General features: G+C 49.9%; 1 protein-coding gene across 1 annotated transcript in view; it reads right to left on the bottom strand.

The window, feature by feature from the left end:
• Positions 1 to 6,811: 6,811 nt before the first annotated feature.
• The window catches only part of YPEL2 (yippee like 2), a 30,086-nt gene continuing 21,414 nt past the window's right edge, over positions 6,812 to 15,483 (bottom strand). The window contains exons 3-5 of the mRNA XM_072353486.1: positions 13,407 to 13,450; positions 12,610 to 12,718; positions 6,812 to 11,259 (exon numbers count right to left, since the gene is read on the bottom strand). Coding sequence (XP_072209587.1) covers positions 11,170 to 11,259; positions 12,610 to 12,718; positions 13,407 to 13,450 — 243 coding nt within the window. The 3' untranslated portion in view covers positions 6,812 to 11,169. The remainder of the gene's footprint in view (positions 11,260 to 12,609; positions 12,719 to 13,406; positions 13,451 to 15,483) is intronic.

Here is a 15,483-nt window from a genome sequence, read left to right as displayed (position 1 = left end):
CAACAGGTCCATTGCCATTCCCAGAGGAAAGGCCCAAGTTCCTGCTCTGGACAGAGCATGTCACAATGAACGTGGCATCCCTTTAACACAGCTATTAATTACACTGAGCAAGTGAAGACAGAGAATTGCTTTGTGCCTGGAATCTCAAAGTGGGGTCACTTTCTAGAGGAAAGATCCCAGAGCTTTAATTTCAGTGCTGACCAGCTGTGCAGCACGAAGCTCCTGCCTGCCAACCAGCAGCTCTGTCAGCTCTGTGGCACCAGCTCTGATCCCTTATCAGAAAAGTGCTGTTCTTAAAGCAGAGGACGAGCAATGCGGAAAGAAGCCATCACCCTTTGTATATCTAAGCACAGTGCTGGAGCTGCAGCTGTTTCAGAGTGGCTGCATGGAAAGGTCGTGGGCAGTGGGATCCAGTCTCAGCTGTCTGCGTTCCCATATAGGGCACTGTCTGTTGGCCAGTCCATCCTCACACACTGTGGACAGGTGAGGGTGGAATGTTGGAAACGATCCCACAGTGCTAATATACACTGTTGCCTTGGGATGTGCACCAATGGGGTTTAATGAAGGGGCACCAAAAGGGGGAATGGTCCATGCAGAAGGGGTGTATGGGGATGGTCTCCCTAGAGCTCGAGTGGGTGCACTGTTAAAATGAGCACCAGCACTGACCTGGAATTGTCCTTTGAAACAGACTACAAGACAGCAGGCCTTGTATTTTATCTATGACCGTATGGAGCAGAGGTTGCATTTTCCCAGTTTCCATTTGTTTATCCCCTTGGTAACATCAGCTGGGAGTGACCAGGCCAGAGCCACACGTGTCCTGCCAATGGCCAAGCAAAAACAAACCCAAAGCTCTGTGTTACTACAGCCCTGTTATACATGGACCTTTCATTGCAGTCCTTCATGAATTTTAATGGACAGTCTTTTCTCTCCACTAATCCTGCATCCAGCCCCAGCCTTTGCCCTGTGCAGCTTTGTCCCCTAGCAGTGCACTGTCCCCAGGCACTGTCCCTGAGCTCAGTGACACCAAAGGGCTTCTGCATGGGATGTTCCCACTCTGTGTCCCCATGACAAAAGCAGCTGGGTGTAATTCAGCTGCACACGGACATGGAAAGGTGCTGGGCGGCTGTATTCCAAATGGCATTTCCCCATGAGATTCTCCAGCTTGACCTTCTGCAGAATGCAACCTGAGCCCGTGATCTCACTGCTAAATTTAGTGGTTTGTTCAGCTGAAGTGATGCTTCCGAAGGGAAGGCGGTGGATGAGCAGGCTGAGCACACTGCCATCCCTGCCAGGAGCTGTGCTTCCCATTAATGGCCACGGGTGCAGCAAGCACTGCACTTCCACACACTGCGCAGAGAAGGGGATATTGCACAACCCTCAGCTATCATGCTCTACAAATAGGGGAACTTTGATCTGTCAATGCATGCTAAGGGCCTTCCTGGCCCTGACTGCAAATGCTCCCAGTTGCTGCTGATTTCACACCGTCTGCAGAACCAGCAGTCATGGTCTGAGCTGCACAGAGCAGATGTGGTGCTTAAACGATCCCAGCCCTGGGATAATTTCTGCCATACAAGCAGAAATGAATTGGACTTAAAACCTGATTTGACTTAAACAGCATTGATGGGCAGAGTGGAGCCTGAGCCAGGCCTGCAGACCCCAACCTGTTCCTTATATCTACAATGGGCAAGCTAAAACGTACGATGAGGATTAGTGCTGAGCTGTGAGGGTCCCAGTGGATTTCACCCATCTCTCTTTAGATGGAACACAAAGTTTGGATGCTTCCCCAGATGCTGAGTGCACCGTTGAGCTCTTTAAGTGATGCCGTGTTTATAGAACTGCAATTACTCCGTATCTGCCTTTGTTTGGAGATGAATCCTCATCCCTCCTCGCTAATGGCTTCTTCTGATCTCATCTGAAGTGGAGGATTTCCTGAGATGCTGAAAAAATGACTCACTGTGCCTTTATAGCTTGGCCAGGGGTTTAATGGCTCCGGTGTGTACGGCTGTGTCTGAAACAGATGTACCCAATGATGGCTGATGCTGTGCACTCTGCTTCACACATACGTGTGTAGGAGCTAAGGGAGGTGTGCGTGGATGATGTAGGGTGATGGCCCAGCTGCCATCACTTCCCATTCCGACCCTCATTGCTCCTAAAAAAAGCACAGTGAAAAATACAGCCTGGTGCACCTCGCATCTGGGAGAGTGAAATTTCATCTCTCTGTAACAGTTCTTACACGAAAAGCCCATCAGACACGTCTGCTCCCTGCGTTAATAACTCACACCAGCACGCGCCAACAGGGATATGGATTTTTGCCCTAATTAATTCTTTCTGCCTCAAAATATGTTTCCCTCATCTGACCGTGAGTCGATCCTCTCACCCCGCATACATGGCAGAGCTGCAATTTAATGTGCAATTCACCTTTGGTGAACAAAACTAAAGAGAACAAACCATGGGGGAGCTGCTGGGCTGTGAGTTGAATTCTGCCTTTGCCAAGGCAGGAAGGAGCATCCCATGGCCAGTACCAGGAGCATCCCATAACCAGCACCAGGAGCATCTCATGGCCAGTACCAGGAGCATCCCATAACCAGCACCAGGAGCATCCCATAACCAGCACCAGGAGCATCTCATGGCCAGTACCTGGAGCATCCCATAACCAGCACCAGGAGCATCCTACAGCTGGCACCCAGGTGTGAACCACAGGACAGGACACCATGCGTTGGCTGGGAATCATCCAGAGAAAAGCACTGGGAGTGAGCAGGAGCCTAAAAACATGGGCAGCACTGAGGCTGCAGGAGGACATGCTGTGTAGGGATATGGAGACGGACCTTGGGGTATGTAATAATGGGCAAAAAAAAAGCAGCGGGGGAAGAAGTAAATTGTAAAACCAAACCCAACAAATGTCTCTGCAGCCCTGCAGGCCTGGTTGGGGCTCACAGGGCTGTACCTCTTTGGAGATGCCACACATCTCCTCCAGCCTCATCCCAATTAATTGCCTCCTAATGACTTACCGAAGCAGGAGGATTTCCTTAATTATAGCACCACGTGTTAGACTGTAATCAAGAAATCAATCCTCAATGATATCCCAGAGCGGGGCCTGTGCTTGACAGCACAGCAGCTGCAGCCACCTCCAAATAGACCCGAGGTTTACAGGGATGCAGCAGCACAATGACAGGGGCTCACAGAAAGGGTTTCCAGGTAAGGGAAGGAGGGATGCAACACAACAGAAGGAACTCAGGAAGAGCACAGTGCAAACGTGCAGCAGAAGGAAAGGAGGTGATTGCTCAGGGCTGGGGAGCACGAGGACTGGCAGTGCTTGTGAGCCACTATAAATAAGAACCAGCTGCTAAAAATAAGGAGTGATCAGGACAAAAAAAAAAAGCTAATCCCCGCAGATCTCCATGAACTCTGAGGATTAATTTTAATTTCCCTCTAATCTGAGTAGAAATAGTGACGTGGCTGCATGGGCACGGCTCAGCCTGCACGTCTCCAACAACAGCCTGACCAGCACTGCTCCAATGCCCTGGAAAAGAAACGGAGGGGTCAGAGCTCGCTGCTCAGGCTGCAGGCTTCTAAAGAGTCCAAGAATGAATATATCCTAAGTGTAGGCTTCGCAGTACAGAGCACAGCTGAACGAGAGCAGGGCTGAGTTTGTCCTCAGTGTTTCCCAAAGTGCTGCACAGCAACTGCAGAGAAGAGGGAAAGCTGATCCTCTGCAGTGTTTAAATATCTGGGGAAGGGCAGTGCAGTGCCCTTTGTGTGGCTATGGGAGGTGGTCGGGCACGACTGAATAGAGGCAAAACTCCCACCTCACCAGCTGCATTCGGATGTATGCAAATATATGCGCGTAGGATTTGCATGCAGAGCTCGCCCAGGGCTTTGATGGCACAGGGGCTGTTTGCACAACCTGAGCTCAGCAGTGCTTTGTGCTGAGAGCCTCCAGAGCTGGGGTGGTAGGAAGCCCTGTTTGCCCCGAGGTTCCTCACAGTGATATTTGGGGGAGAAAAGCTGACAAACCCATTGTAAGCCATCCCATCCCAGCCTGCCCTGAACGTGTTTGCAATCTGAGAGTGCCCAGAGAGGCAAGCAAATATTTTTCTGGAAGGGAAACAACGTGGTGTTTACCCCAAACGCTGTGTGCCAAAGCACTGCCCGCTGTTTATGCAGCTGGAGAAGCAGTGCTGGCAGCACAGAGCCACGCAGGAAAGAATGCAGCACTGATACCTATAGGAAATGCTGTGGTTTTCCAGCTGCGATGCACAAACTGTGCTGCCCAGGGAGGCTGCAGGGCTCGGCCAAAGGGCTGCTGTTACACAGAGCTGCTGTGGAGAGAGAGATTTAAAAGGGTGAAAGCAGGCGGGCCTGCAGATAACAGTGATTGGCAGCGCTGCCCATGCAGGGCACACGCCTCATAGAACTCATTTACAGGACCCTGAAAGCAGTGGCCAAAGTCTGAGTGTTTTGTTTGGATACACACAGAGCAGACGTGCTCACTGCGCTCAGTGCCAGCACAGGGGCTCCATTGGGAACCACAGGGCTGTGCCGGCTGCGTGCTGCCCATTCACTGACCCTACAGCCCCAGCTCCCCCGGTACAACCACAGACAGCAGTGGGATGCGCTCCCACCATCCAGCCCTTAATCAGCTTTCACCTGGGATTAGCTCCAGCAGTTCCAGACGTGAGTTCAAAATAGCTTTTCTTGCTAATCCAAACCAAACGCTCCCCTCCATCAGCCTCGCCAGCAGCATTTGTTTCCTCAGGTTTGAACCTTGCCCAGTCCCTGGATTTTTCTGCTTGCAACACTGGGGACACGGGGTGCTCAGGGAGGGCAGCAGCAAAGTAGGGATGGGCACAGGGAGAACAGCAGCCCAGCACAGGCTGTGCACTGCAGGGCTGGGGATGCTGCAGCTGGGAGGAGGCTGTGCTGTGCCTGTGTGTGCCAGCAGACACCAAGCAGCACGAGATGGGATGGGACGTGCCAGTGGTCACACATGGGAATGCTGGGCGTGATGTGGCTGTGACTAAATAGGTGGCACTGAGTGAATGATGCTGTCACTGTCCTGCTAATGGCCCCGGTGCCTGCAGCAGCACTGTGGGTGTGGGTGCTCATCCCCACCTGGCATCAGTGCACGAGGTCGGCTTCACCTTCACACCCCGCCTGGTAGAGAAAACCCTGCAGTGATTTACGATGAGCTGGTGAGGTCTGTGTTGCAGCCATGGGGAGTGCACGCGTGGAGCACCCCATGTCCAGCCCTGCAGGATGTGGGCACAGCCGGGACCCACACATTGCAGCCTTTGGGACACTCAGATCTCAGTCCCTATCCTGGAACCTCTGCAAAAATAACACCATTCTGGGACGCCCCTGATCCGAGTGGAAAACAAACACCACCAGAGCCTGACGAGGAAGCAGAGCTATATAAAACACACTCCTATACTGGCTCTGTTATTTCTGTAAAGCTTCCAAAACGTTGCACAGAAATTCTTTATGTTTCCATGAGGTGAAGCTGAGCCCCTGGGGAAGAACTTGTATTTTCTTTCCAACCTTTCACTGCATCTACGCCAACATTTCCATGCATGGAGCACAAAGTGAGGGGCAGCTCTTGCCCAGGGCTGAGCCACGAGCAGTGGGGCTGGGACGTCTCCCCATGGGGTTCTGTGCAGAAATGACAGGGATTTCATGTGAAGTTTCAGAGGGTGCAAAGCTTGAAGCCATTTCTGATGTGCTGTGAGTGCAGCGAAGGTTCCTGGTGCTGCCAGCAAAGCGCTGCCCCAAACCTGTGCCATGAGGCAAAGGGAATCCCCCTGCGGTGGCTGAAAGGTGGGAGGAAAGGACACGCAGCCTGGACGTCATGAGGGGACACAGAGTACCCAGCACAGAGAGAGAAGGGACAGCAGGGAAGTGACATGCAGCATCACCCGCGTCCCTGCAGGAATGGGAACAGGGTTGTTCTGCTCACCCAGCAGCCTGGCTCTGGCTGCTCCTGGTATCCGATTGCTCTTGCCCCAGGATGAAAGGCCACAGCACTGCAGTATTTATAGCTCTGTGATTGTCTTCTCCAGAAATCATTGTGGCTGTGATGGGGGCTGCCCGCACTGAGCCGTGTTTCCCGTTATAGCCGTCCTCTGGCTGCACAGAAAGGTCACAGCAGCCCCAGGATTTTGGGCTCTGTCCGTCCTGCCATGCGTGCACCCACCGCGCAATGGGATGTGGTGAGCTCTCTTTTAATAAGGAAATGCTTGTCTTGACCAAGGTGGAAAAACCTCACCTGTGTTCACTTCCAGGCTGCCACCATGAGCCTCATGTTTTGGAAGCATTGTCGTTCTTGGGATCACATCTGCTTACCTGGGTCCCCCAGCTTACCTGGCCAGCTCTGGAATCTGCAGCCACAGGGTGAGGGCACAGGACAGTGCCTGCAGCAGCTGGGAACACCTGCAATCAAGTGCTGCTCCCGACCCGATTGGGGCTTCGCTGGGGTTTCAGAGGGGTGGGCAGCGTGGATCAGGTCCCAGGGATCAGATGGACGCTGGGAGCACCGGCACCTGTAAGAGACAGCTCAGAAAGGTGTTACAGCGAGCGCAGGATGGAGCAGCTCCCCACCATCCACAGGGGCTGCTCCACAGCACACCCTCAGCCTGCTGAAGCACGGGCTGCAGCTCCATGAGCACAGCCTTTGTGTGCTGAAGGGGTTTTGGTGCTGCAGCACTGACTGCACAGCAAAGAGTCGGGCTGTTCCTGAGTTAAATGCACCACCCTCAGCCCTTTGCACGCAGTACGGGAGGAGATGGGCACAGCAACACAGAGCAGCAACTTTAGTACTTGAAAAGTTTATTTTCTCAAATGAGCACCAACACATAGTTGTAAATATGACAAACAATACGGCTCCCTCTAATACTGAAGAGCTATATACAGTGTACAAACACATGAAAAGGTGGAAACCAAGTACTGGAAAACAACCAATCGCGTTTATTACTGAAGCGAATGACCTGAAAAGAATATGCTAAAAAATAAAATTAAATTAAATTAAAATAAGATCAAAGAAATAAAAGTATACACAATTTGTAAACATGAGAGCATCGACAGACAGGCTGGTATTGGAAACACTGTCCTTTAGTTTTGTCAACGGGGAAAGCATTCCCATTTCCTTACAAGAACAAAACAAAGGATAAATACAGTTCATAGCTATGAGAACAGCTTCTTGGTGATTGTACCACACAGTGCCATTCTGCTTGCATTAAATACGTCCGTTTCTCTTTTTGAATTCACTATGATCTCTTTGTTTCCCCCCTTTTAAACAGGATTCTTCAGCCTCTATGTGTAACATCATTGTTTCTGGGTGCTCGGTCCCCAATGCCCGGCCCTGCTGAGAGCTGCTTCCCACCGAGTGGAGCAGAGCGCAGCTCCCACCCAGCACAGTGCTGTCTGTGTGCTCACACACCAGGCAGGAAAACGCACACAGAGAAAATCCTCACCACGAGAGCAACAAATTTCACCTGGAGGTTTTGTGGGTTGATTTTTGTTTTCCTGTGTCTTTAAATGATGTGTGCCAGCATCAGAGGATCGGGGAGCGCGCAGCAGAGGTTCAGTGCTGGAAACAGCTCCTTGCTCAGCAATGCAGCGCAGCTGTGCACGCTGTTGGTCCGCTTTGGGATCAAACAGAGACCCAACGAGATCAAAACAGAGAGTGGGGAGCAGGGCACAGGGACAGAAGGGAAAACAAAGGAACGAACTCTGCTGCCCGAGAGGTAAACTTGCGCTCTAGTTCGTTATGTAGCAGCCTGGTTGAAAAACAAAGAAAGAAAAAAACAGAACAAAAGAAAAGAAAACCGGGATCTGTGTCCAAAGGCTTCCTTCAGTTTCAAAAACAGCTCCTTACAAACCTCCAAGTGGTGATGCTGAGCTCACAGCCAATCTGTGCTCCTGCATCCAGAGCCATACGCATCCCTGCCCAGCACTGCATGGGAACCACATCCACCCCCTAACCCCCGCATCCCCCCCAGCACCCAAATCCCCCCCCCAGCACCCACAGTCACAACCCCAGCAGGACAACATCCACGTGGGTGTTTGTTTCCCTCTCAATGTATTTCCCAACCAATGCAGAAGGAAAGGGGATCATTTATAAACGATGAGAAAAGTGCTCGCAGGGAGGGGCTCCGAGAAAACGGCACCAAATATATTATTAATATTATTTTTTAAATTAAATATTATTTACAAAAGCATACTTCACAAGATAACGTGATTCTTTTTTTTTTCTTCCTGCTTTGTATATATTACCATCTGGGTATTTATCACGGGGACGGGGATCTCACAGCAGATAATCCACCCCGAGCACAGCAAATCTGGGGCTCGGTGAAGGCTGAGCTTTGGGGCAGTGCAGGGCGATGGAAGCTCAGCTCACAGGGCTGAGGCTGCCCCACATTACAGCCCATGCTTCCCCAGGGGGCAGTTCTGGAGTCACCCACAGCCCCCAGCACAGGGTGCAGTCTTTGGTTACGCTGCTTTCCACGCCACGGGGCAGCCCGTGGATTACTCTGTGCACGGTGTGGGCTCCCACGGGCACACATTCATGTTTTCCTATCGGGACATGAGGCCACATTCTGGGCAATGTAAATCTGTGGATGCTGACGAGACAAAGCCAATTAAAACCAGATTAAGATCTTGCCATATTCAGGCTTGGACTGGTTGCCATTAAAAGCGTAACCCCTGGGAACGGTTAAAAACAGCCTGATTGATGGAACATCATCCTTTCTTGTCCCAAATATAAGGATAAAAACATTTGTATCTGGTATCTCATTTATAGGTGATACCAACTTAAAACCATGAGGCCACACAAGGTATTTTTCTCAACCTCATATTAACAGTTTGGGGTTATCCCTTACTTCTCCCCCCAAGGAACAAACAGATCCCTTTGAGGGCTGTGCATGTGGGAGACCAGGAGCTCTTTGAAGAATGCAAATTACTTCCCAGTAGGCAAAACCCAACCAATTGTCACAGATCAACAACCAAAGGACAGGACAATGGGACCAGGCCGGTGCCAGTGCCAACAAGCTGGTGGGTACTGCAGAGCTTGTGATTTTGACTGGGTTTTTACTGCTTAAGGCAATGTGGATGATGGAAGCAGAGACAATCAGAAATGAAAGCTGAAGCAACCGCTACACAACCACAACAGAAAGGGTAAAGGCAGAAGCTATCTCCAAACAGGCTAGCCACAAAATGAGCCAATTCCACCCATTCCAGCAGCCTTCGGCTCACCTTCCTCTGCCAGGTGTAACAACACGCTGTCACAAAATAGTGGTTCAAGAGAAAAGCAGCCTTTGCTTCGACAGGCCAGCAGGTTGGGGCTTCGGTCCAACACGAAAAGCCGACCCCAACCCATAAGCAGCATCTCTGCTCACATCTCCTTCATGAACAGCAAATGATTTTGTCACCAGCCCCTCCACTCTGGTCCCCAGCTCATGGGATCTTGGGGTGGAGACAAGAGACAAGAGATTACAGCTCCAAAGCTTCGGTTTCATAAGGAGCTACAAACCCCTGTGCAATACTCTTTCTTTCTGGATTAAGAAAGATTTTCCCCCAGTGGATTAACCTACTTGAAAGAACTCCACAAACAAAAAGAAAATTCACTCAGAGAGATAACACTAATTCGGTCCAACAGTCTTTGAGCCATGCACCAGATAGCGGCTGGACTGCTGCAGAGCAAACTTCACATTGCTTTTTACATCTAACGCAGCTCCCCGCTCACACACAGCGCTCCTTCCCCACCCATCACCTCGGGAAGGTCCACACTCATCAGCCTGAAAAACTTCACAGCAAAGGACTTATCCTCTGCAGTCACAATAACCACATCCACCTCTCCCACTTAAACTCCAGAGCACAATTTCAGGGGTAGAGGGAGGATACTTTAGTTTCCTTTTTCCTTCCCATCTCCCCTGTGCCTCCAGCAGGCTTCTGGGAGTGGGAATAAGGGGGGAAGGTTTGGGGGATACCTCATGGCTTGAAATATCCACCTGTGCAATACTGCTAAACTGTCACGGTTCCTCTGCTCCCTCCTCTCCCCCCCTCACATCATTTCTCTGAAAGGCTCCCAAAGCAGAGCTGATGGCTGGGGCATGGGACTGAAAGGTATTCTAACAGCACTTTGCTACTTGTACTCGTGAAGGCTTGGTAAAAAAACCCCAAGGACACCCAGGGGAGTACAGGAAGTCAAAGGGTACCCTACGTTACTGAGTTTGTCCCCATCCTCTCCAACACAATTTCCTCTTTCTTGCTTAGCACCTGCCTTCTTTTTTGTGTGGATTTTTTTTTTCCCCTGTTGTATCTTCTAAGCTTCAGTTCCAGCCTCCTTGTGCCTTAAGTGGTTTTTTCCTTCTCTCTGAAGGGCTCAAGTGTCAGGATTTGGTTTCTCCAGCTGTGAGGATGCTCCCACAGCTGTGTTCTGTTGGGATGTTTGGCCTACCTACCCTGAAACAGAGAGAAAAAGGAGAGGCAGGGAATCTCTCCAGCCTTCAGGTCTCCCCTTCCTACCCTAGACAACAAGTTCATAAACAGCAAACAAAACACAGATCTGCGACTTGCAGGGAGAACTGGTTATGTCTTGTGCTCAGCCAGCGTAGACTGAAGCTCCACCAGTGGAGCAGCAGTTTTATGCTTCAGAGAGAACGCAGCCGTGAGGTATTTTTCTGTCCATTTAGACAAGTAGACAGTTTCAAGCCTTGGTTAACCAGGACTTAAAGGAGAAGTGCAGTATTACTCCCAGTGACCTCCCTCTGGGCCCACTCCCCACCCGCTATTACGTTCTCCTGCCCAAAACTCATGTCTTCCTCCTGCACCGAGACCTGCTGATAAAATGCCACCACAGAGCCAACTTCAGTTCATACGTGAGCATTCGTCAACATGGAATGGCTGTCGGGCATTCGGTGCATTCTCTTAGCCAACGCCAGAACAGAGAGAGAAGCAGCCAGGGTCAACTCACAAACAGATACAAAGCAAAGAGACAGAGAGACAGAAATTTAGAGGCCAGTCACCAATAAAGATGGAGAAGGGTGTGAAGATGCTCCCAGATTGCAGAGCCTCTAAATGCATGGAACCAAGCGTTCAGTCACTCTCTCACTCTTGGATATAATGTTCGGTTGGATGGCATTCTCTTACACACTGGTAGGGCTGGGCTCCCTCCGTTCAATCCCAGCCATTATCCTTGATCATGTGAGCTAGTTCAATGATGTATTTGCCTTCTTTATACTTCTGGCTGCTTTCAAAAGCGTGTTCCTAAAAAGAGAAGAACGAATGCCATCAGTATGATATCTGAAGGTACGGTCACACTGACAGAACCTGGAATGCTGGTGCAGGCCCCAGCCTGGCAAGGAGATCTGTAAGCTGGGTAGGACAGTCAAACTGCAGGAGCTCCTGAGGGTGTTCTGCAAAGATTACATTTGGAACCATCTTAAACCTGATTCTAGTCATCTTCATAGGCTGAAAAGGCACAACCAGCACCTTGTAAGCATGTGGCTTTAGGCAGGCTAATGGCAACTGCTCCTTGAACTATGCCTTAGGAATGATCACTGACAAAATCTGCCTCTCTCTGGAGCAGTCTGAGGATTTATTGAGATTAGGAATCCAGGGCTACTCCAGTGAAACTTGCCACAAAGGCATTGCCTCTGAGAGTGAGCTGGGTTAATGGGCAGCTTCACTTGGAAATGGAGCTGAGGGGCATCTTGGGAAGCACCCATTCTACATAGGTGGGATGAACAAAGCATGGGATCTCTAAGCAGGAGGGACTCCACTTGTTGCATCTTCAAAGGCAGTTCAGCTCCAGCTCAGGCTCACTGTTTGCTCGTACACCTGTGCCATGCATCAGAGAGGATGTTATTCTGTTGCTGGAGAGACCTGAGCTTAGTGCTGTGTTTATGGAATTCTGTATTTTGTTTTACAGTAAACTCAATTTACGCACTTAGCGTCCTTCTCCATTTGTGAGATCCACGCTGTGTTTCTGCACGGATTCCCACTGCATCCATTTTTGATGCTTTGCTTTTTATAGCCTTTTGACTGACTTTGAAGAATATTTCTGTCCAGAGGCCACAGATGCAATAGATGTTTTGTTCAGAGACTGGTCAGAATGTTCTGACAAACAAAAATGCTGCGTGCCTCCTGAAGCAGAAATTAGAACGTAGCATAAGCCTTTATTTGAAGGTAATTGAATTTATGGAGCGCGAGAGACAGCAAACAGATCAACTCATGTTCAATAGCATTTCTAGTAGGAAGGACACAGGATTAGCAATATGTGAACCCCTCTGTTATTCTGAGACGTTCTGGAAAAACAGACCAAGTAAACCACAAAGTCTGGCTGAATTTTACATCACACTGAGGGACCCCCAACCAAAACCAAACCCACACCAGGAATTCTTAGAAAGACGAAACATTGGTCACAAAGAGCTCACAGCCTGAACTAAACAAAAGACAGGAGGGAAAATGGAAATGCAGAATGGCTACAGACCAAAATCCGCATTTCTGGTTCCCAAGTTGATGTTCTTTCCACCAGACCACGTTCTGCCACACAAACCTTCAGCAAGAGCTACAGCAAAGACATCCACAGGAAAAACAAGTGATGCTGATACTCACATATTTCCAGCCCAGTGTGGTTTTGCAGTTTTCACAGTAAATGTCTGCAACCGCATGTAATCCTGTCAATAACACCCGCTCCTCTGCAGGGCCACAACCCACATTAACTCTGGAGAAAATGGAGAGAAGCTCCCTGTTAGTGCATCTTCCCACAGCAAGACCCTGCTGTGAAGCTGAGGGTACTGCAGTGTTTGAAAGCACAAGCAGGAAATTCAGCATACTGAGTACAGGTTTGGAGCAGAAGATCAAAAGCATTCCAGTACATCGCGCTAATTGTGCACTTGAGAAAGATCTTTGTTTCCAAACTGCCAGAATGGTACTTCTTACTTTCCCAAATGGGAATCTGGGAAACATAACTGAAATAAGCAGTCCTGACAGACATCCCAGCAGTGGGCTGACCAAAACCACCCTCAGTTATTGGGTAACTTACAGGTAACTTCTATGCCACAGCTCTACAAAGAAAGTTTGCACGTAGATATTTCGTATTCTCTGTATTTATAAAGTCCCGACTCTCTGTCCAACTTCCCTCTCTGGGAAGAGATGAGTCACCTCTTAGCTCTGATTTCTCAAACTGATGATGAAAAAGAACACCTTTTCCTAGCTGCTTATCTGAAACTTGAACTTACGATCTAATGTGAATCGATTCTATTTCCTGCCTTTCTCCACCCATTTTCAGCAGGCTCACAAGTCTTGGGCAGAGGTTTTCTACAAGAAAACTTTGCTGCACTACTTAGTGAGAGCTTTCTTAAGTGCATCTTAAAGACATGCAAAGGTAACATGCATGGAGTTCTACTCACACTGAATTGAAGAGGTATGCTCGTCCTTGGCTTCCTTGAAAGGACTGAAAGGCAAGAAAACAAAATTCAGTGTGGGTTGGTAGGCAGAAATATGGCTAAACCAGGAACTACTCCCAACACCTTCATTAATGACCACAGATGGTCAGTACTGCCCATTACCAGGGCCTGAGTCCTGCCTCCAGGTGGAAGAGGCACAAAGCCATCATCAGGCAACAAGCACTGATGAAGAGAGGCCCTGTCCTGGAAGTCAGCAGCTGCCTCGGGCTCCTCTGCCCACACAACAAGTCGCTGGCAGCCTCGCCTGCTTTATCACCTGCTATCTCCAGCATCTACGTGCAGTGCGAGCCTATTTCCAAGAGTTCAGCTGTTCTCTCTCTCATGGGCACGTGCCGAACTGAACCAAGCCTGGATGCTCTGCATAAGGCGCTGTGCATACATCTGCTTTCATGCTATCTGGGCACATCCCCCCTGCCCTGCATCTCTCAGGGCCTCACTGCAAAACCAGGGAGTCCTGAAGAGCTGGGATGTGGCTGGGAGCCAGCAGGCTGCTCTGCTGTCCCATCGCGCTGCTCAGAGCCTCGCAGGCGGCAGCAGCTCACACACAACAAGTTCTACCTGTGACGTTAATGCGCTCTGACAAGCACATGCTGAATTAAACATTTGGTGCTTATGAGCAAGAGCACAGGTGCTGTCTGAGCACAGGTTACCTTAGGAGATACCTCAGGGAATGCATGCATCAAGGGCTGAGGAGCTGGTAAAGCTGAAGAGAAGCTTTTCAGGATCATTTAACCCTTTAACCAGGATCCTTGGGCTATGTAATGGTTTTCCTAAACCCTCAGCTTCTGCAGGTGGAATTCTGCATGATCAAGGATGGCCTCACAGAGAAGCAAAGTGAGAGCCAACCTAAGAGCAGTTAGCCCCATTTCCATCCATACCACCAGCACTCACAGCTCCTGGCCTGACCAGCATGAGAGATCAAAATTCACTGAAGGAGCAATTTAAAACCACCCTGACAAGGAACACACCACTGCCAGGAAGAGTCCTGGAGGAGAAGCTGCTCTTCAGCTGAGTCTGAAGCCCCACGTTATTGCCACCTCGGGCACAGAAGAGGCACTTGGATGCAGAAGGGGTAGATGCTGGAGGCACATGGGTATCTCTTCCACTCGGACAAAAGCAGTGCCCTGAGGAATGCCTCTTTTCTTAGGCAGGAATTAAATAGGACACATGGCTTGAGTATGTTTGTGTAATTGCGTTTGTTAGAGAAGCTTCTTTCAATCTTTCTGCAGCCCTCAAGCCCCTTAGTATTGTTGCTGTCAGCTGGCTGATACCTGCACACCAAGTAGGGCTGGCCTGGCAGCTCCAAGGTGCAGGCAGCACTGTCTCAACACCCTGGGTGGGAAATGGGAACAGCACAAAGCCCACTGCTCCCCAGGGCAGGGGACAAAGGCCAGACCCACACAACACCCCACCTTGCTGTCCTGAACAGCAGGGCCCTGGCAGCCCTCAGGCTGTGGATGGGTATGGGATGAAACAGGAGGTCCCCCAGGCACATGTGTGCCATCAAAGCAGAATGAAAGCAGATGTAGCCTGCTAGCCATCCAGCCCTTCCAGTAAATACTTTTCCATAAACACCAAAGAGAGTAAGTTTGCCAATAAAAACAACCATGGGAGCAAAGTTTTTATTGGTACAGAAATAGGATTTTCCATTACTGCTGTGCAAATGCCTGTCTTTAATAAACAACAAAACCAAACCCACTGGCTCTGTGCCTGGGGCTCCCTGGGCACTCCCAGAGGACAGTGGCATCCCCAGAGATGATTTTCCTTACAGCTCAGCCAGGGCTTCAGGGCATCTGAGGTGGTCACCAAAGAGAAGTCACACAAATTACCTTCTGCCCAAGCAGGACCTCTCAGTGTGCTACCACGCAGCTCTCAGTGCTGCTGCCTGTCCTGATATCCACCCTCCAGCCAGCCAAGGACTTGGCAAATCACATAAAAAGAAGTGAGGAAGGTCTGGCAGCCACCTCAAATTCACTAATGCATTTGCTGTCCACAAGAGCAAACTGTCAGTATCTTTTAT

This window comes from Excalfactoria chinensis, chromosome 19, assembly GCF_039878825.1.
Source record: "Excalfactoria chinensis isolate bCotChi1 chromosome 19, bCotChi1.hap2, whole genome shotgun sequence".
NCBI classification, from domain to species: Eukaryota; Metazoa; Chordata; class Aves; order Galliformes; family Phasianidae; genus Excalfactoria; species Excalfactoria chinensis.
The sequence above is the reverse complement of the archived record's forward strand: the minus strand, read 5'-3'. Positions and strand labels throughout refer to the sequence as shown.